This window comes from Poromitra crassiceps (assembly GCF_964638095.1).
Source record: "Poromitra crassiceps genome assembly, chromosome: 10".
NCBI classification, from domain to species: Eukaryota; Metazoa; Chordata; class Actinopteri; order Beryciformes; family Melamphaidae; genus Poromitra; species Poromitra crassiceps.
Window position 1 is genome coordinate 7,275,149 of NC_139631.1, and position 22,786 is coordinate 7,297,934.

Sequence of the window (22,786 nt, forward strand, 5' to 3'; positions counted from 1 at the left end):
ATAGATAAATGAGACAAAACTAGGTCAGGGGTCACTATAACTTTGGGGGGGGGGGGGGACTCAATTCTTCACATGCTGTCTTTCTCCTTCTTTTTTGTATTCTGAACATTTTTCTTTTATTAGGATCCATGCTGACATGTTATGGCCCAATTTTGTTGACTTAAAGGAGCACGTCAACATTTTGGGAGATTCGCCTATTTGCCATACTAGGCATCTCGCGCGCTACACACATGCTCGATTCCTAGGCTTGCCCGCTGTGCGGCCTCACCCACCCTGCAGCTCGCAGACACACGACCGCAGCTCGGCTAAGGTTAACTTTGTTGCCGTTAAGGTTTAGCGTGCATTAGCACACAATCAAAATGGGAAGAAGACCTTTGATTTGTTTTTCCTTTCAATCATAATAACAAACACTTGTGATCTAGGTTAGTACTGCACTGTGCTGTCATGACATGCGAGAAAAGAGTGAACGTCATGGAAATCATTTGTATTTGGTAATGGACTCAAACCATCTGCACATCTTTCTGGCAGGAGCCCTGTACACCTGTTAATACGCATTACAATGACGTGAAAACACCTATTAATACGCATTACAATGACGTGAAAATATGCAGGGAATTTGGCATGTCTGGATTTCAGAAACTTGAAGTTAAACTATGAGCTCAAATCTCTGGCGCTTCGATAGAACTGTATATGAGAAGAAGGCGAGACAGAGACACTGCCATCGACTTGATGTGTGAAACTATACTCGCGGTGAGCAGCTGGTCCCTTCGTGATATGAATCAAAAACATGCATTCCTGGACTTCCTCTTCGCTGGCAGGGAGTGGTAAGGCTCTGTTATTGGGGCTGGAGATTGGGAGAGACAGGGGCAGAGGGGCCGAAGCTGAAGCCTGCCTCTGGAAGACATGTGCACTGACCTAAGCGGGAGAGATGCCGGGCCGCGCAGTATTGACTCAGGTGGAATAACACACCGTGTGTAGTGATAAAACAAAGAAGATTCCAAAGAATGTGCTCCATGTGTTGCTAAGAGTGCGTGAGCATATCTCAATTCCCAGATCAAGTAGCGCGGCTTTGACCATAAACAGACTCCTTCATCGCTCGCTGGGATCCCTTGCTACAGATTAGCATCCGTCAGAGCTAAACGACAGTCGGTGTGAAGTTTATGCAAACAGATATTCAGAATTTATGAAAACGGTTTCACATCCATTTGTAAAATACATGGTGTGCATGGCAAAAAGCTTAGCTGGGGAGATTGACGTTGTGCTTTAAGGAGAGTCAGTTGTATCATATTACTGAGCCTGGCTTTACATTCCCTCTTCACTGATGAACAGAGACTTTTCATGATCCATGTTCGGATTCTAGCTACTTTATACAGTTAGCACTGTCGCCTCACAGCGAGAAGGTCGCTGGTTCAAATCTCCACCCCGGTCCTTTCTGTGTGGAGTCTGCATGTTCTCCCCGTGTTTGCGTGGGTTTCCTCCGGCTGCTCCCACAGTCCAAAGACATGTTGTGTTTGTGTAGTATCCTAATGGGATGGAGTGGAAATGTGTAGTATGTATGTAACCGACAGTATGTTGTGTTTAGATATACTGAATGATACAGTAGAGTCCTCTGAGCCCTAACTCTAACTCTAACCTGTATACAGTAGAGTCCTCTGAGCCCTAACTCTAACTCTAACCTGTATACAGTAGAGTCCTCTGAGCCCTAACTCTAACATGGATACAGTAGAGTCCTCTGAGCCCTAACTCTAACCTGTATACAGTAGAGTCCTCTGAGCCCTAAAGGCTGAATTATGCTCACCCTGCCGTGAAGGGCGCGGGGGTGGAGCGAGGGGCGGGCGCGTCAAATTACGTAAATTTGTTGGCCGTGGTTATTCGCTAGCTCCTTCGGGCGCTCGCGTTGTGCCTGATTTTTTTTCTAACAGCGCGAGCTTCTCTCCAAACATGTCCGCTTTCGAGCCACTGAACCCTGAACACTGAGCTGTGTTTTCGCCACATTTCTTGACCCATGTGGTAGGCTATAAACTTAGATTTGCAACTGTTCGTTTTTAGTCATTTCACCAAGTAAATGTGTTGTGTTAAGAGCATTATTGAGAGAGATTAAAAGCAGCACACAGTAGTAGGCTATCAGGGCTGAGTAGTAAAAACGGCTTTCAGTAAAAACAAGTTTGGTGATTCCTTCATGTGCTGATGTGCGGTCGTTTGAGAGTGAAAGCGCACTCAGTACTGCACAGCGTTTCATTGCGACTTTTCACGGGCTGTTCTCACCATTGTACAATACATGCTTTCTGAGTATAATGGCATCTGCCCCAGCGCGAGGTCTGCACGGTGACTCACGGAGACTCGCGGGGCCCCACCCCCACGGAGCTTTGCTCGAGTATAAGAGCACCTTAACTCTAACCTGTATAAAGTAGAGTCCTCTGAGCCCTAACTCTAACTCTAACCTGTATACAGTAGAGTCCTCTGAGCCCTAACTCTAACTCTAACTCTAACCTGTATACAGTAGAGTCCTCTGAGCCCTAACTCTAACTCTAACCTGTATACAGTAGAGTCCTCTGAGCCCTAACTCTAACCCTAACCTGTATACAGTAGAGTCCTCTGAGCCCTAACTCTAACCTGTATACAGTAGAGTCCTCTGAGCCCTAACTCTAACCTGTATACAGTAGAGTCCTCTGAGCCCTAACTCTAACTCTAACCTGTATATAGTAGAGTCCTCTGAGCCCTAACTCTAACCCTAACCTGTATACAGTAGAGTCCTCTGAGCCCTAACTCTAACTCTAACCTGTATATAGTAGAGTCCTCTGAGCCCTAACTCTAACCCTAACCTGTATACAGTAGAGTCCTCTGAGCCCTAACTCTAACTCTAACCTGTATACAGTAGAGTCCTCTGAGCCCTAACTCTAACCTGTATACAGTAGAGTCCTCTGAGCCCTAACTCTAACTCTAACCTGTATACAATAGAGTCCTCTGAGCCCTAACTCTCTAACCTGTATACAGTAGAGTCCTCTGAGCCCTAACTCTAACCTGTATACAGTAGAGTCCTCTGAGCCCTAACTCTAACTCTAACCTGTATACAGTAGAGTCCTCTGAGCCCTAACTCTAACTCTAACCTGTATACAGTAGAGTCCTCTGAGCCCTAACTCTAACTCTAACCTGTATACAGTAGAGTCCTCTGAGCCCTAACTCTAACTCTAACCTGTATACAGTAGAGTCCTCTGAGCCCTAACTCTAACTCTAACCTGTATACAGTAGAGTCCTCTGAGCCCTAACTCTAACCCTAACCTGTATACAGTAGAGTCCTCTGAGCCCTAACTCTAACCTGTATACAGTAGAGTCCTCTGAGCCCTAACTCTAACTCTAACCTGTATACAGTAGAGTCATCTGAGCCCTAACTCTAACCTGTATACAGTAGAGTCCTCTGAGCCCTAACTCTAACTCTAACCTGTATACAGTAGAGTCCTCTGAGCCCTAACTCTAACTCTAACCTGTATACAGTAGAGTCCTCTGAGCCTAACTCTAACTCTAACCTGTATACAGTAGAGTCCTCTGTGCCCTAACTCTAACTCTAACCTGTATACAGTAGAGTCCTCTGAGCCGTAACTCTAACTCTAACTCTAACCTGTATACAGTAGAGTCCTCTGAGCCCTAACTCTAACTCTAACCTGTATACAGTAGAGTCCTCTGAGCCCTAACTCTAACTCTAACCTGTATACAGTAGAGTCCTCTGAGCCCTAACTCTAACTCTAACTCTAACCTGTATACAGTAGAGTCCTCTGAGCCCTAACTCTAACCTGTATACAGTAGAGTCCTCTGAGCCCTAACTCTAACTCTAACCTGTATACAGTAGAGTCCTCTGAGCCCTAACTCTAACTCTAACCTGTATACAGTAGAGTCCTCTGAGCCGTAACTCTAACTCTAACTCTAACCTGTATACAGTAGAGTCCTCTGAGCCCTAACTCTAACCTGTATACAGTAGAGTCCTCTGAGCCCTAACTCTAACTCTAACCTGTATACAGTAGAGTCCTCTGAGCCCTAACTCTAACTCTAACCTGTATACAGTAGAGTCCTCTGAGCCCTAACTCTAACTCTAACCTGTATACAGTAGAGTCCTCTGAGCCCTGACTCTAACTCTAACTCTAACCTGTATACAGTAGAGTCCTCTGAGCCCTAACTCTAACTCTAACTCTAACCTGTATACAGTAGAGTCCTCTGAGCCCTAACTCTAACTCTAACTCTAACTCTAACCTGTATACAGTAGAGTCCTCTGAGCCAGTGACTTTACAGGTATTAATAGGAAACAAAGCACAAGAGACGGCCTTAATACCAAAAGAAAAGAACACAATCCCTTCAATCATCTGCCTGCCTATAAATCTGCAACTATCCAAAACGAGAGAGCTCTTAAGACCGGCGGCAGAGAACAATTGTGGTTGATCCAGACTCCCAGATGGCCTCCACTTAATGCCAGTTCCCTTTGATAGCAAGTAGAAAGCTTCATAAAACTCCCCATCTTCCCAGTGGCAAATCAGGCTGATGGATGTTTTGACGGTGACGCTTCGCAGCCCAAAATGTGTTCCGAATGTATCTGAGAAACGCACTGAACGCGTGAGTAAGAAGGGGAAAAAGCCCTGAGAGATTACATTAAGTGTATCCTTTTTCATTTGCTCTGAAAATGGTCCAGGGGCCACATTTTTGAGGGGCCGAAGTCTCGGGACTTCTGCAGCTGTTGGCGGGAGGGGCGGGCGGAGGAAATCATTACAGGGGGGGGGGGGCTGATCCAGGCACTCGGAGAGCGGAGAACCCGGTCGTGCCACTCGGCGCTCTGGGATGGGTTCTGATATATTACGTGATGTTTGATTTCGAGGCTAAAGCAGCCTTTCATCCACAACTGGGACGGCTTCCAAATGGCCTACTGTATGTTCTACTGTATGTTCTACTGTATGTTCTACTGTATGTTCTACTGAATGTTCTTGTTGGACTCGCTTTTGTAATTTAAGTAACTCACTATGCTTTCATTCAAGGAAATATTGCATGGGAAAGCCCTGCCGTCGATGGCAGCTGCGCGTCTCTGAGGATACTTAGTTTTAAGGATTTCAAATGCGCATAATTCAGATGGATCACATTCTATTATTGTCTTTGGAGTGTCCTTTATGAAGAGTCTTAGAAGACAATGGCATATCATCTGAGGTCAGTTTCATCTTCTTTTTTCCTACCATCTCTTCCAAATCCCCCAGTGGCAGTCTAGAGATGAGGCCCAGCTGCCATGTTGGCTGTGTGGGCTAACATACTCTAACACATTATGCTTTGGCTATCCATTTTCTTTTTATAGACTAAGAGACTGGTATGAAATCCCGTGTCTTGGAATCAGCCAAGAGTAATATTTCACAGCTATGGCTTTCCTCTAGACCTTTTAACTGTGAGAAAATGGAGCAAGTGAATTGTCAAGCTCAAGTCTTACAGTTGCAATGCTCAGAAAGTCTCGGTCGCAAAGATCAACCAAAAATCATAGTTGCAGGGGCTGTGCCATGTATGGTGTATCATATGGGTTTTATATCACTTTGGTTTCGGTCTCTCCCCAGAGGGCTTTCATAGTCCACTTCCCTGGTTGATTTCAACTCAGCTCAGCTACACTCAGGTGAGCTCCATCAGTAACGAATGGAGCTCTCATAGTGCAGAAACTGTGCTCACTCATTTTGGCCACTAGGTGATTGTCATGCATGCACGCGGATCTATAAATAGTAGGAAATAATTTCCACGGATTTATGGCGGGCGGATGGTTCATGCATACACACGGATTACGATGGCATAAAAGGTAATCCACGCATCTCTAGTCCCTACAGGAAATTGCGATTTTGCGATTGCAACAATTAATGCAAATTCAACCAAATCTCCGCAATATTTGCGGGGCTTGCAATTTTTAAACATTCCCACGATTTCTCTGCAGAAATGGCAAAACAGGTTCCTCAACTTGTGATTTTTCCCAGTTCCCACAATTTTACAGAAAAAAAAATTTAAATAAAAAAACTGAAAACCTGGCAAAATGCATTGTGATTTTTGAGAAAAGTTGCCATTAGGTAGTAACTAGAAAGAAAGAAAAAAATATGTTGTTTCCCCCTCAACTTAAAAAAAGAAATCACAACAATAAATAAATGAAACTCCTGGAGTGACTGACAATGGTTGCTTCTTCCACAAAAAGTCCTCTTTGTCCACTTGATAGATGGTTGCAGGCGGCCTGGCGGGGCCATGTCCCCACCTCTCCTCTCCTCCACTCTGTGACACCATTCAAGTCAAGGTCATCTGATAGCCTGCAGGACTCATCCACCTTGGCCCTGCTGCTGCTTTGAGATCAAACTTGCCATTGTGGTTTTTACTGGCCGTGACAGGGACAAAGCGAGCGGGCAGCGGGGACACACACACGGCAGGGGACAAAGGACAAAGCGAGCGGGGACACACACACGGCAGCAGGTAACGCAATAGCGCTGGGAATTCCTCTTTCATTTCAATGCTATACTTGATCTCTGGGCTGCATGACTGACCAGCTTATTATCTATAGCGACAGGAGCTTATCAATACACAACTCACTGGGTCCACAGACCAAAGACAAACACCTCCTTTATACAGGACGTCCCCCTGGCCATGGGACATGCAGCAGAGAGAGGCCAGCCATCTAAATACCACCAGTGACAGGGTGAGAGGCGGACAACAACTTCCAAATCGTCCAATTGAGGGCTGCGACTAACGGCTAATATCATTATCCAGTAATCTGACGATTATTTTTCCGATTGATCCATTAGTCATTTGCTCTATAAAATGTCACAAAATGGTGAAACATTTCTGTCACTTTTTCCCCAAAGCCCAAGAGGACTTCCTCAAATGTCTTCTTTTGTCCTGACCTCCTACAACCCAAAGATAATCACTAATCAGTATACAATTGTAGAAGACTAAAGAAACCAGAAAATGTTCACATAAGAACCTAAAAGGAGATCATTTTAGAGCGTGTTTAGAAAGAATAAAGTCGGTGTGAGACTGCTTTTGCGGACTGGTCAGGGATTCTCCTGGTGAAATATCTTGTAATGTGGGATCCTGTCGCAGCTCAGTCATATAGTGTGAAAACCAAAATGACTCAAAGGCTCCTGATTACAAGACAGACAGTTGTATAAGTGTGAAAGGAACAGAGACTGACAACTGACGAGGATCGACGAGGTGTTTTTGTTGCTCGGGGACAAACCCCCACGATCAGAGGCAGATCGCGTTGGCTCAGTCAGTGCTCGCAAATCTGCGCCCGCTTGTTAAAGAACTGTTTACAGACGCGAGCGGGGGAACTCCCCCGAGTAGTCGCCCGATGAGTCCCAGAGGCCTTGCAGATATCTGGCCTCCTAAGATATCTGGTCGTGTCGGCAGAGCCATCAACATGTTGCAGCCAATGAGAGCGCAGTGAGGCGGAGAGCCATCAACGTGTTTCAGCCAATGAGGAGAGTGCACAAGCGGTCTGAGCAAAGACGGGGGAAAGTATAAGGGCCATCCTACTGAACTGGTACAAACCGCTGTCCCATGACAATAAATAAATAAATAAATAAATAAATAAATAAATAAATAAATAAATAAATTTAAAAAAAGCATTTAGGTATGTAGGCTATCCAAATCTTAGATGTTTACTAAGATCATTCTATTATCAATTGAAACCCAAAATCTTTGAGTAACTCTGACTTAATAACCCTAACCCGTTGTGTAGAATGACCCATATGTTGTGCGAGTGTGTGTGTGTTAGAAATAAAGCCGTGAGCACACCTGTGTGAGACTGCGTTTGTGGACTCGTCGACGATCGTCCTGGTGAAATATCTTGTACTGTCGCAGCTCCGTCATATGGTGTGAAAAAGCACACGGACACAAAAGACTCCTGATTACAACACAGACAGTGAGTGTGAACAGAACAGCACAGCACAGCGACTGACCACTGACAGCACGTTTGTGTAGCGTGTCCGCGCCATAAGTCACAAACAGCTTGTGTGATACTGTAGCTTTGCTGCTCGGCAATGAGCCAACAGGCACTGTGTTGAAGCCAAAGCAGCGTTTCAGCCCAGGTGTGCATTGTTCTCCCTGATTACTTCACCTCTGGCTGCACACTGAATCATGGCTTTACAGCTGGAAGAACAAACAGAACATCATTGACTTTCAGGGTACATTAAATCTCCACTGCTCATTGAAAAATCATTTGTGACAAAGGAACAATTGATTTAGCAACATTTGATGGAGATGAAACAAAATCAATCCTCTCTCTGTAACCACATTTGTCCAATATCACTCACTGTTAATGGATTTACTTTCAAATGTACTATGACTTTGGAAAGAAGACTAATATGCCTCACAATGTTTGTCAAATACATGTGGCTTGGTTAGGGGATTTCTTTAATGAGTTTAAAGAATATGTTCAGGGAGGGGGGTTTCAAGACAAACTCCAGTTGTGATGTATTAACTGTAATAGTAGTAGTAGTAGTAGTAGTACTACTACTACTACTACTACTACTACTAATAATAATAATAATAAATCAAAATTGAATTTTGAAAGTGTCTTAATTATTTCCTATTTAAATAAAAATACAGAATGTGTATATATATATATATATATATACATACACATACATGTATATATACATTTTATTTGTTATTGTTATTCAAATCCCCATTTCGTGTAATAAACCCCATCTCTCTGTGTATACCACATTTGTCATAAAACCCCTGGCATAACACATCAACTTTGGCACTTCTTTTTTTATTTAGTAACAGTTTGATGGAGCAACTTCACGCTGATATAATCAGGGCTTTTCAACAAGTGATTGAAACCAAATGGGAGTGGGGTGGGAGCGGGGTGGGTGGTGGCAGGACACCTTCAATTTCAGATGTGAAACAATGGACACCCTCAGGCGTCCTGTGCAGGTGTGACCTGGATTTGATAAAAAAAAAAAAAAAAAAAAAAAAACTTAACTTCTTACCCAGTGCAAATAAAGCCAAAGCTGCCCAGGTGCACCTTTTGTTTGTGTGTGACTTTTGGCAGTGGAGCGGCTTTCGCAACAGAAGAAAAGGCACAATGAAGGCTAGGCAGAAATGGCTTTACAAGTTCAGCTGATCAGAAAGATAGTGCGAGGCTCAGCAGTCCTTCAACACTGCCCAAATGCTGCCTGCTCATACCAACATTCAGAGAAGTAGAGAAAAACTGCAAGAAAGATATTATTTTGCAATTAAAATGGGTACAGCTAACTGTCGCCAAAAGACTAATTCTGAAGGAATGGAAGTCTCCCTCGTCACCTTCATTTCAGTTGTGGTTAACGGACATGATCTCTGTTATACAGATGGAGAGACTCAGGTTCCTGAGGACCAACTCACTCAAAAAATTCTCAGTCATCTGGGACCTGTTTCTGGCCTATCTTGATGAGGTCAGGGGTGACGGGTGACTCGCGGACCCCTTGCATGGGGGCCCACGCACAGCATCTCCTAGAAGCACATAAGCAATGAATGTGGCTGGTAGCACTATGTTGTAACAATGAATGTCCTTAGTATATATATGATTTCTCCCGCCCCATTTTTTTTCTGTGTCTGAGCCTGTTTTTGTTTTCATTGTTCGTGTGTTATTCTGTAAAATCTTAAAATGTTAAATAAATAAAAAATATATAAAAAAAAGTACCGCTATCCAATACCAGTGCATAATATATATATATATATATATATATATATATATATATATATATATATATATATATATATATATATATATATATATTATTATTATTTAAGAGCTGTATACTACGACCCTGTATGGGTGTGTGGATGATTGCTTGCTCATTGTTGTATGGTCTGGCTCAGGTTAAACCTTTGCTTTGTGGGAAAATGGTTTGTTTTATCCAGGTAAAAGTAAGTTTTTCCCCCCTGGGGCTAATAAGTTACAGGTGCACAGAACTACTCACCGATACCCGATCCAGCATTTTAGGGCCGTATCGGAGGCATTTCCGATACTGGTGTCGGTATCGAAGCAACGCAGGCAGGCGGCCTCGGGACTCGCTTGACTTCCTGGCCATGGAAGTTTTTGTTTGCCTCGACCCCAGAGGGGAGGGGACACGGGGGGGGGGGGGGGGTTCAGGGACTCCACACAAAGGGAAGAGGAGCTGCTCATTAAGAGTCATGTCTGCTATCAATCTTTTGTAAGGCCACTGGGGGCAGGACAGGCGAGACGGACTGACCTGAGAGTGTATTAACTGACAGGTGTAATTTCAACCTGACTTGAAAGGCTGAGCCTGACATGAAAGGAGGATAAAAGAGTGACCCCCTCTGACGAATGGGACGAAAGATGACACGGAATAGATCATGCATTCATATGGAAGCCAATAACTCAACTTTAACTATTTTCTTTTCCTCCTCTTTTGTGCACCTAAAATGGATGATGTCCTGTGTCCTTACAATCGCTCACAACAATGATGAACCCGTCGTGATGAATTAGCCGAGGGATATTTGACACCGAGTCAGTCAACACTGGCTGAGTTTTACAACAAAGATTGGTTCAAATTGGAGAGAAAAAAATGTGAATAAGACAACTTGTGCTTTGCTTTTTGATTCTTGGAATGAATAGTGCAAAAAAGAAAGAGAACCCCCTGACCTACTTTATAATATGGACTTACTTTACCATCAGGACAGCTCAAGCAGAATGGTGTGCATGATACCTTTACGCCACTGGGTGGTCTTATTATTGAACCTTATCGAAGATTACCGTGGGTAACTGGACACTTTCATAAGGAGGATTTTAGGCCCAACGGAGGAGCTCGTGGAAAAAAAATCTGTTTTGTTGAGATAGCCAACAAGGACTTAGTTCTTCAAACGCTCAGATACAGTGCACTAACAAAAATGAGCCTTATCCCAGTCATGGTCGAATTATTCCTATGCTGCCTGGAACGAGAAGACTAGGGGGCCTATTTTCATGAATCAAGGTGCAGATGTACAAGCTAACGTGGAAGCTAACGTGAGCATGACCAATGGATGTTGTGAGCACAGGTGCTGCTAGGCTAGCTCACCAGTCAATAGCTTGTTTGCAAAGATGTGATTCTGATGACGCCGTTGACATCGCTAGGGGGGGCTGCTCCCCCAGAGCTACTATGGAGAATGGAGAAAAGCGAGTATGCAAGAGGGTTGAATGGCGCTCCACGCTGCAGATATCACCAGAAGATTGCAAAACATATAGGATATGATCCATATGCAATGAAGAGAAGCCGTTTTTCCAGCAACTTGTGTGATTTTGCGAGTGCTTTCCTGTGTAGCCTGCTGCTGGTTGCCCCGCCCAGCATGATCACGTGGTTTGCAAACAAGCCATTGGTCAATGGTCTCACCCGGGTCGCCATCTTGACGCAACGTCACTGAAAACAACCTATCATGGCCAATTCAATCAGCTCTTCTCATCCCTTTATAAAAACATCAGTGCATGGTTGAGCCACCAGGGGGCACCCCCAAATCTTGATTGTTACTTACACCTCCCCACTTAGGCATAGTCATGCTCATGGCATGTCACCAAAATACCAAACGAGCACAGGCACACACACACACACAAACACACACACGCACATATATGTATGTATGTATATGTATATATATATATACATATATATATATATACACATATTAAAAAAAAATATATATATATATATATATATATATATTTATGGTATATATATATATACATATATATACATATATATATATATATATATATATATATATATATATATATACATACATACATACATACATACATAAAATATAACATGAGACAGGGGTTTCCCAGAGCCGCAGCTCCGCCTGCTCTGCCTCCAAGCTGTGCGATCACTGGACAGGCAACCAGTCAATCACGAGCAGAACACAGTCTTTTCTATGGTCTCTTCTACTCTAAGAAGGTGAGTTATATAAAAAGTCACGCCCCCTACAGCTCTTTTGAAAGGTGAAAATATGTATATAGAGCAAAACCACGTTTTGAACCAAGCTGTAAACATGTTTAGTCCTGTTTTAAAGGCGGGCATCTTAACATGGGGGCGAATGGGGAATTACTTCCTTTTGGAGCCAGCCTCAAGAGGCCATTCGAGGAACTACAGTGTTCAGTAGCCTATCACTTCTGCAGCTTCCTCTGTAAAATCCCGAGCTTGCCGCCTGGGACAAACATTGGAATCAAGCAAAGCAGTAAACTAATATTATCGGACGGCTCCATGAACCCAAACATTACACACCAGAAGGATCATTGCATATCAAATAAATTAAAATAAAAAATTAATAGAGTATTAATGATTATCCACAATGAGAATAATATGGTATGCATGAAACTATACATGCAACAAATCTTGTATCTGCCCACACAACGGCAAATATTGTCTGGAATATATTTGAGTAATGTAAACATACCAAAGAGGTCAAACTGTATTAAGATGACCTGTTTCTCAAACACTTTCAAAGAGAAGAGGTATTAAGTGCTCAAATGTGGGCTGGATTTTAAACAGAGCGCGGCTCGGAGGAAAAATCAACCTTTTCCCAGGGCCGTTTTTCAGCAGAGCAAGCACTTTAAGTGAGGAAAGATAAAAGAGAGGTTGGGGGGGAGATCATTGTTGGTGATGAGACACAACACGATTATTTTATCTTTTTTTTCCTCCTTCTTGCTCTCTAGGTATTAGACATGACTTGATGTTTCACTTGCGGAGGTTTCTTTGAAAGCAAACAGCTGTAGCCGTCGTCGATGTCTCTACTGGCCTGCTAGGTTATGAAGGCCTGCGAAGCCAGCGTGGGGGCTTGTTTACACAGTCAACATGCAGTGGTAGAAATGTGTTTCTGCTGTTACTACCTCCACTCGCCTCCGCGCACTTCATGTGATCTCATAATTGCAAATCCCACAGGGGCAGGTAAGGGGAGGTCAAACAAAACCCCTTTTCTCTCCACTCTCCCCCCGCACCGTTTGGCATGAATCATCCCAGGCCTATTTAGCGCTAACGCTAACCCTCCTCGCAGAATAATGCCATGCGCAATCCCTCAACTTCTGAAATGTTTCACATTCCACTCGTCAAATGTTCTCATATTGGAGCTGTGTCGAATGGGGCCGCGGACGGTGTGAAGAGTAATGCTTGTAGTCATAATAAATAGTGGGCTTGACAATAGAGGTTAAATCCTCTCCCTGGTGCCTCTTGGTCCAGGTTTCCTTTAGCGTGCCGTGCAGGCGAGCACCTCTGTCTGGCCCCCTCGGGCCCACTTAAACAGCTAGGCTGACTAAAGCCACCAGACTGATGTTGCAGCAAAAGCAATAACAGAACAATACAGAGGAAAACCCAAACAATGTGTTTGCAGTACTTTCAGAAACTAAGTATCCGTTTTCATCACAGTTGTGATTTAACCTCTATAATAACCACTTGCTGTTCTAAACACCCGCTGCTGCTCTTCTCCTGAAGAAATCCTCTGGTGCACGAGAAGAGATACAGGCACAATGTGTCCATACAGCCACAAGAAGAAGTGATGTGTTTGTTTGATGTGTTGCACTCAATCAATATTAACAATCGAGATCACTCACCTCCGATATCCAAATCAAATAGCATGCATCCCGTTATATTGGGAATACTGATTCAGATTGGTTATGATGCTTTGAGCTTACAGCTCCTCCGATGATGCAGCAATGACCCTTTAGAAACTACCTTGGTGGTTCAGTGTGAACAGGGCACCTAGGACAAGCTGGCTGGAGCTGGGTAACTTGGTGGTTCAGTGTGAACAGGGCACCTAGGACAAGCTGGCTGGAGCTGGGTAACTTGGTGGTTCAGTGTGAACAGGGCACCTAGGACAAGCTGGCTGGAGCTGGGTAACTTGGTGGTTCAGTGTGAACAGGGCACCTAGGACAAGCTGGCTGGAGCTGGGTAACTTGTTGTGGATGGGAGTGGAGCTAGGTAACTTGTTGTGGATGGGAGTGGGGCAGGCAGCTGGCTGGAGCTGGGTAACTTGTTGTGGATGGGAGTGGGGCAGGCAGTTGGCTGGAGCTGGGTAACTTGTTGTGGATGGGAGTGGGGCAGGCAGCTGGCTGGAGCTGGGTAACTTGTTGTGGATGGGAGTGGGGCAGGCAGTTGGCTGGAGCTGGGTAACTTGTTGTGGATGGGAGTGGGGCAGGCAGCTGGCTGGAGCTGGGTAACTTGTTGTGGATGGGAGTGGGGCAGGCAGCTGGCTGGAGCTGGGTAACTTGTTGTGGATGGGAGTGGGGCAGGCAGCTGGCTGGAGCTGGGTAACTTGTTGTGGATGGGAGTGGGGCAGGCAGTTGGCTGGAGCTGGGTAACTTGTTGTGGATGGGAGTGGGGCAGGCAGCTGGCTGGAGCTGGGTAACTTGTTGTGGATGGGAGTGGGGCAGGCAGCTGGCTGGAGCTGGGTAACTTGTTGTGGATGGGAGTGGGGCAGGCAGCTGGCTGGAGCTGGGTAACTTGTTGTGGATGGGAGTGGGGCAGGCAGTTGGCTGGAGCTGGGTAACTTGTTGTGGATGGGAGTGGGGCAGGCAGCTGGCTGGAGCTGGGTAACTTGTTGTGGATGGGAGTGGGGCAGGCAGCTGGCTGGAGCTGGGTAACTTGTTGTGGATGGGAGTGGGGCAGGCAGCTGGCTGGAGCTGGGTAACTTGTTGTGGATGGGAGTGGGGCAGGCAGGCACCTGGCTCTCTTGGTATTTGGAATGGGGGGGGGGGGGGGGGGGGGGGGTGGAGGGGAAGGGGGGCATTTCCGCTCCACTTGACACAGTATGGATTCTGTTCGCGTCCTAATGGAATGGCAGGAATATTTGAGGGGAATCCCATTACGTAGCAATGTGAGTAATGCTGTAATAATCTACTCACAGTCATTTTCCCACTGCGGTTGGCCTCCTCGCGCTCTGCCAGGGCTTTCAGGAAGTTATCTTGGAGTTCTTTTCCTGCACTTGCCAGTGTCCTGGAAAAGACAACATTCAAACGGCTTGAAATGTTTCTTTGAAGCCAGAAAAGGCCCATGCAGCCGTACAGGGTCTTTATGTAAGCTCTGTACCTTCTAACATACAGGACTTTTTCCTATCTCTCTGCTGTAAGCTCTGTACCTTCTAACATACAGGACTTTTTCCTATCTCTCCTGTAAGCTCTGTACCTTCTAACATACAGGACATTTTCCTATCTCTCTGCTGTAAGCTCTGTACCTTCTAACATACAGGACTTTTTCCTATCTCTGCTGTAAGCTCTGTACCTTCTAACATACAGGACTTTTTCCTATCTCTCCTGTAAGCTCTGTACCTTCTAACATACAGGACATTTTCCTATCTCTCTGCTGTAAGCTCTGTACCTTCTAACATACAGGACTTTTTCCTATATCTCTGCTGTAAGCTCTGTACCTTCTAACATACAGGACTTTTTCCTATATCTCTGCTGTAAGCTCTGTACCTTCTAACATACAGGACTTTTTCCTATCTCTGCTGTAAGCTCTGTACCTTCTAACATACAGGACTTTTTCCTATCTCTGCTGTAAGCTCTGTACCTTCTAACATACAGGACTTTTTCCTATCTCTCTGCTGTAAGCTCTGTACCTTCTAACATACAGGACTTTTTCCTATCTCTGCTGTAAGCTCTGTACCTTCTAACATACAGGACTTTTTCCTATATCTCTGCTGTAAGCTCTGTACCTTCTAACATACAGGACTTTTTCCTATATCTCTGCTGTAAGCTCTGTACCTTCTAACATACAGGACTTTTTCCTATATCTCTGCTGTAAGCTCTGTACCTACTAACATACAGGACTTTTTCCTATCTCTCTGCTGTAAGCTCTGTACCTACTAACATACAGGACTTTTTCCTATCTCTCCTGTAAGCTCTGTACCTTCTAACATACAGGACATTTTCCTATCTCTCTGCTGTAAGCTCTGTACCTTCTAACATACAGGACTTTTTCCTATATCTCTGCTGTAAGCTCTGTACCTTCTAACATACAGGACTTTTTCCTATATCTCTGCTGTAAGCTCTGTACCTTCTAACATACAGGACATTTTCCTATCTCTCTGCTGTAAGCTCTGTACCTTCTAACATACAGGACATTTTCCTATATCTCTGCTGTAAGCTCTGTACCTTCTAACATACAGGACTTTTTCCTATCTCTCTGCTGTAAGCTCTGTACCTTCTAACATACAGGACTTTTTCCTATCTCTGCTGTAAGCTCTGTACCTTCTAACATACAGGACTTTTTCCTATCTCTGCTGTAAGCTCTGTACCTTCTAACATACAGGACTTTTTCCTATCTCTGCTGTAAGCTCTGTACCTTCTAACATACAGGACTTTTTCCTATCTCTGCTGTAAGCTCTGTACCTTCTAACATACAGGACTTTTTCCTATCTCTCTGCTGTAAGCTCTGTACCTTCTAACATACAGGACTTTTTCCTATCTCTGCTGTAAGCTCTGTACCTTCTAACATACAGGACTTTTTCCTATATCTCTGCTGTAAGCTCTGTACCTTCTAACATACAGGACTTTTTCCTATCTCTCTGCTGTAAGCTCTGTACCTTCTAACATACAGGACATTTTCCTATCTCTCTGCTGTAAGCTCTGTACCTTCTAACATACAGGACATTTTCCTATCTCTGCTGTAAGCTCTGTACCTACTAACATACAGGACTTTTTCCTATATCTCTGCTGTAAGCTCTGTACCTTCTAACATACAGGACTTTTTCCTATCTCTCTGCTGTAAGCTCTGTACCTTCTAACATACAGGACATTTTCCTATCTCTCTGCTGTAAGCTCTGTACCTTCTAACATACAGGACATTTTCCTATCTCTGCTGTAAGCTCTGTACCTACTAACATACAGGACTTTTTCCTATATCTCTGCTGTAAGCTCTGTACCTACTAACATACAGGACATTTTCCTATCTCTCTGCTGTAAGCTCTGTACCTTCTAACATACAGGACATTTTCCTATATCTCTGCTGTAAGCTCTGTACCTACTAACATACAGGACATTTTCCTATATCTCTGCTGTAAGCTCTGTACCTTCTAACATACAGGACATTTTCCTATCTCTCTGCTGTAAGCTCTGTACCTACTAACATACAGGACATTTTCCTATCTCTCTGCTGTAAGCTCTGTACCTTCTAACATACAGGACATTTTCCTATATCTCTGCTGTAAGCTCTGTACCTTCTAACATACAGGACTTTTTCCTATCTCTCTGCTATAAGCTCTGTACCTTCTAACATACAGGACTTTTTCCTATATCTCTGCTGTAAGCTCTGTACCTTCTAACATACAGGACTTTTTCCTATCTCTCTGCTGTAAGCTCTGTACCTACTAACATACAGGACATTTTTCTATCTCTCTGCTTTAAGCTCTGTACCTTCTAACATACAGGACATTTTCCTATATCTCTGCTGTAAGCTCTGTACCTTCTAACATACAGGACTTTTTCCTATCTCTGCTGTAAGCTCTGTACCTTCTAACATACAGGACTTTTTCCTATATCTCTGCTGTAAGCTCTGTACCTTCTAACATACAGGACATTTTCCTATCTCTCTGCTGTAAGCTCTGTACCTTCTAACATACAGGACATTTTCCTATATCTCTGCTGTAAGCTCTGTACCTTCTAACATACAGGACTTTTTCCTATCTCTCTGCTGTAAGCTCTGTACCTTCTAACATACAGGACTTTTTCCTATCTCTGCTGTAAGCTCTGTACCTTCTAACATACAGGACATTTTCCTATCTCTCTGCTGTAAGCTCTGTACCTACTAACATACAGGACTTTTTCCTATCTCTGCTGTAAGCTCTGTACCTTCTAACATACAGGACATTTTCCTATATCTCTGCTGTAAGCTCTGTACCTACTAACATACAGGACTTTTTCCTATCTCTGCTGTAAGCTCTGTACCTTCTAACATACAGGACATTTTCCTATATCTCTGCTGTAAGCTCTGTACCTTCTAACATACAGGACTTTTTCCTATCTCTCTGCTGTAAGCTCTGTACCTTCTAACATACAGGACTTTTTCCTATCTCTCTGCTGTAAGCTCTGTACCTTCTAACATACAGGACTTTTTCCTATCTCTCTGCTGTAAGCTCTGTACCTACTAACATACAGGACTTTTCCTATCTCTCTGCTGTAAGCTCTGTACCTTCTAACATACTGCTTCACACAGCACTTAGGACACTCCCCCAATACTCCACATACTGCTTCTTTACACAGACACGTTTGATACATGTACATTTTGTTATTCTAAAAGAAAACTACAAGAAAACTGCAAACTAAAAAAATCATGAAAACTGTGAGATGTCACTTTTGCTAATTAATCACACTTGTGGAGTCAGCATGCAGTGTGATATTAATTATATCAGGATGAAATGATTTTCTATCATATTATGACAGCCTCTTCCACTTAGGTTGGCCGGTCTCCATGGAAACATGGTTTTGGCGCGCTCTTAATATCTCCGCACCTGACAAAACACTGGCACTAATGTTTGGTAGCGTTAACACTGCTCCCACTGGCCCTCAGCCAGAAGTTAGTGTGCAACACATTTATCAGCTCCACACCAAGTTAACATCTCAAGGCAGTAAACAGCTCGCTGCAAACCTGCTGGGAGTTGTGTGCTTTTTGGTTTTCACGGCAGGGAACGAAGACTCAACGATAAAGAAAGGACAAGTAGCAACAGAAAACAATGTCAACGCAAAAGTAGGAGAAAGTGGAAAAGTTTTGTTTTTTAATTAAAGTGAGTTCAAACTTTCATCAGCAAAAATAACAAGCAAAGCACGACAGTAGAAAGCCCACTGTTTATCTGAAGCTGAACTATCTGAACTGATGGATTATTATTATTATCTCCATGAACAAGATGTGAGTCTACATAATTAGACGTTCCATGTGAACACATACAAGTGTTTCAACCACAAATATGAATTTTGGAGTAATTGGCCCCTTGCCCCCCGGCGCCTATGGCTAGCACATGCTTCCTCCGATACATGTGCTGTCGCCAGCCGCTTCTTTTTCACCTGACAGTGAGGAGTTTCACCAGCAGGGCGTAGCGCCAACCGACCAGCTAGTGGAGCAACCAGGACACATACCCCTAATCTGGCTTCCTACCTGCAGACACCAGCCAATCGTGCCTGTATGGATGGCCGACCAAGCCAGAGGTAACACGGGGGCGCGAACCTGCGACCCTCGTGTTGGTAGGCAGGGAATCTACCGCTGCGCTATCCGGACTCAGAGTATTTAGTGCAGTCAGGACTGTGATAATACCTCCTCAATTCTCAAAGTATCAGGGGACAAATAACGAGCTTTAACGGGCGCATCCTGCGTGTGAAATTAGCACCAGAAAGACACTACCTAACTCTGGGTCACTTGTGAGTCCCAAGTTGTGACTCTGGCTGGCAAGGCTGTCTACTCTAACAGCCACTTTGGCAGCTAAACAACCATCCAAATTGTCTGCTAAAACAGTGCGATGGCAGGTGAATTTTGGGAACCTCGGCTGTGGTTGATGGATGAAGAAGTTGTTTTCACACCCTGGTATCGTCCACATTAAACTCCGTGTGACCTCCTCTATAGAGCAGGAGACATCGGTAGCACCACACTGCAAGCCAAGCTGAGGGTGACCGCTCACCTCAGGAATTAAGGGAGACAAAAAACTGTATCGACATTGAGACAGAGGTTCAGTGCCTTGCTCAAGGGCACTTCGACAGGACAGATGGCTACAGGAGTGCATCATGTATCGCTAATGCTACGCTATCCTGCCACCACTACAGTCATTTCAAATCTTTATTTATCCCAGGAAGGATGTTTGCTGACCAATCAGCATGCATGTCCTTTTTATGTACCACCCAGCTTGACATGCATTAGTAACACACATTGACACTGGGAGATTCCCAGTACATCCTCAGTCGACTCCAACTGTCGCCCACAGAGCAGCGCTGCCTGGAGTTATTAGGGGTTAAGTCAAGGGGCAAAAAAATGAAGCAAATGTGGAAGTGCTTTAAACCGGCATTCTTTCTAATGACCTGCAGGGGGTGACTCCACTGACTGCAAAAATAAGTCTGATTGTATGGAAGTCAATGGGAAAATTACCCTATACTTCTCACTTGATTTATGGCCTGAGTAGACACTTTCTTAATGAGTCTATGGTCTCAATCGCCAGTTTCAAGTCTTCTTCAAGACAGCCCGATGTTCATTTTGTAAATTGTGGCCACGTTTCAAGTAAAATAGACTATGGCTGGCAACTGCACATGTGTCGGAGGAAGCAGGGTGCTAGTCTACGGCTCTCCCCAGAACAGCAGAGGGTGGAGCAGCGACCCGGGGCAGCAAGGGGGAAATTGGCCAAGTACAATAGAGAGGCAAAGTGAAACGTCACTTCCTGCTTTCTCCCTGTACCAGCGCTGCGAAAAACATGAATGGCGGTGGACGGAGAATAAGGTTACTTTTTTGATCCTGTTTGAATTGTGCCACGGGGTGCCAACGCTAATTTTGTCAATTTAAAACGTAACTTTGCATGTCAAGAAAGTCGCAGTTTGTCGCCAAACTGTTGCACTAGAAGTTATAAATCAGAAAGACTACATGCACATCACTTTCTCTACCGGCAAAGCTGAAGACCGGCGACATGCCACGAGCTTCCACAAGCTATGTCGTTTTTATACGAAACTAACCCCTACGTTTCAGTTTGATGACAAACTGTGACCTAATTGACATGCAAAGTTATGTTTTAAATTGACAAAATTTGCGTTGGCACCCCGTGGCACAATTCAAACGGGATCAAAAAAGTAACCTTATTCTCTGTCCACCGCCATTCCTATTTTTCGCAAAGCTGGTACAAAGCAGGAAGCTTTGAAGTGACGTTTCACTTTGGCTCTCTATTGGGGAGAAAATGGGAGAAAAATCAGGGAAGGCGGGGGGGGGGGAGGGAATCACTGATCTCAGTTTCTCTCTGTTGCACTCGTCAAAGAGAGAGAGGACACGTTCACTTATACTCTGCATTCATAATGTCTCCCCAAATCCACTCTCCACCCACAGAGCCGGCTGCCGCAACAAGAACTGAGAACTGTCCCAATTGCTGCTGCTCCTTGCCGTGCTTCAAATGATAATAATAGAGAACAGGATCTGAATGTTTAAATTGAGCAGGATTTGAAAGAGGAATGTAATGTATCCTGGTGGCACCATACTGAACGTCTTGGAGGAATCGCAGAGTGGTAAAAGTGCAGGGACAGCACATAGTTGGGAGGCTGGGAGCTGAGTGAGTGAAGGCTTGCTGCTGGCTCGCGGGGGCCCCCAGGCCCCCAAAGTCAACACAGGTGTTGAGGAGGCAAGTGACTGGGGTTACCCCATCCAGTAGCTAAAGAAACACACACAGTCACGCTTGGACAGGGAGTCATACCTCAGCCAAAACGACGGAGCGCTGCGTGCTTGAGTTTCCCCCTCCATCGACACATTTCTTATCAAGCCTCATTTAGGAGGGATAACAAGAATTTGGGCTATTAGACGGTGGTTATTAGGGGCTAATGAGCAGGTATTAAGCTAGCATGTGATTCGGCCATGTTTTTTGATCTGTCTCGTGTTTGCCTTGTGGTCCAGGCAGGTGGGCTCTGAAACCTGTGGAAAAATAGAGAGGAAGGGATGCCAAATAGTCCTCAGCTGGCTTGTGGAGAAAAGCACATTAGCATCTGTCCTAACTGCACTATGTGTATGCTGTTGTATGTAAGCTTCCAGTTCAAAGTCCTAACTGCACTATATGTATGCTGTTGTATGTAAGATTTCAGTTAAAAGTCCTAACTGCACTATACGTATGCTGTTGTATGTAAGCTTTCAGTTCAAAGTCCTAACTGCACTGTATGTATGCTGCTGTTGTATGTAAGCTTTCAGTTCAAAGTCCTAACTGCACTATATGTATGCTGTTGTATGTAAGCTTTCAGTTAAAAGTCCTAACTGCACTATATGTATGCTGTTGTATGTAAGCTTTCAGTTAAAAGTCCTAACTGCACTATATGTATGCTGTTGTATGTAAGCTTTCAGTTAAACGTCCTAACTGCACTATATGTATGCTGTTGTATGTAAGCTTTCAGTTAAACGTCCTAACTGCACTATATGTATGCTGTTGTATGTAAGCTTTCAGTTAAAAGTCCTAACTGCACTATATGTATGCTGTTGTATGTAAGCTTTCAGTTAAAAGTCCTAACTGCACTATACGTATGCTGTTGTATGTAAGCTTTCAGTTCAAAGTCCTAACTGCACTGTATGTATGCTGCTGTTGTATGTAAGCTTTCAGTTCAAAGTCCTAACTGCACTATATGTATGCTGTTGTATGTAAGCTTTCAGTTAAAAGTCCTAACTGCACTATATGTATGCTGTTGTATGTAAGCTTTCAGTTAAACGTCCTAACTGCACTATATGTATGCTGTTGTATGTAAGCTTTCAGTTAAACGTCCTAACTGCACTATATGTATGCTGTTGTATGTAAGCTTTCAGTTAAAAGTCCTAACTGCACTATATGTATGCTGTTGTATGTAAGCTTTCAGTTAAAAGTCCTAACTGCACTGTATGTATGCTGCTGTTGTATGTAAGCTTTCAGTTAAAAGTCCTAACTGCACTATATGTATGCTGTTGTATGTAAGCTTTCAGTTCAAAGTCCTAACTGCACTGTATGTATGCTGCTGTTGTATGTAAGCTTTCAGTTCAAAGTCCTAACTGCACTATATGTATGCTGTTGTATGTAAGCTTTCAGTTAAAAGTCCTAACTGCACTATAGGTATGCTGTTGTATGGACGCTTTCAGTTCAAAGT

At 44.0% G+C, this 22,786-nt stretch overlaps 1 protein-coding gene across 1 annotated transcript in view; it reads right to left on the reverse strand.

Annotated features, from left to right (window-relative positions):
* Positions 1 to 22,786, reverse strand: part of cfap299 (cilia and flagella associated protein 299) — a gene marked incomplete at both ends in the record, with an annotated part of 114,369 nt that overhangs the window by 63,991 nt on the left and 27,592 nt on the right. The window contains one exon of the mRNA XM_083644712.1: positions 14,864 to 14,954. Within this exon, the coding sequence (XP_083500838.1) occupies positions 14,864 to 14,954 (91 nt within the window). The remainder of the gene's footprint in view (positions 1 to 14,863; positions 14,955 to 22,786) is intronic.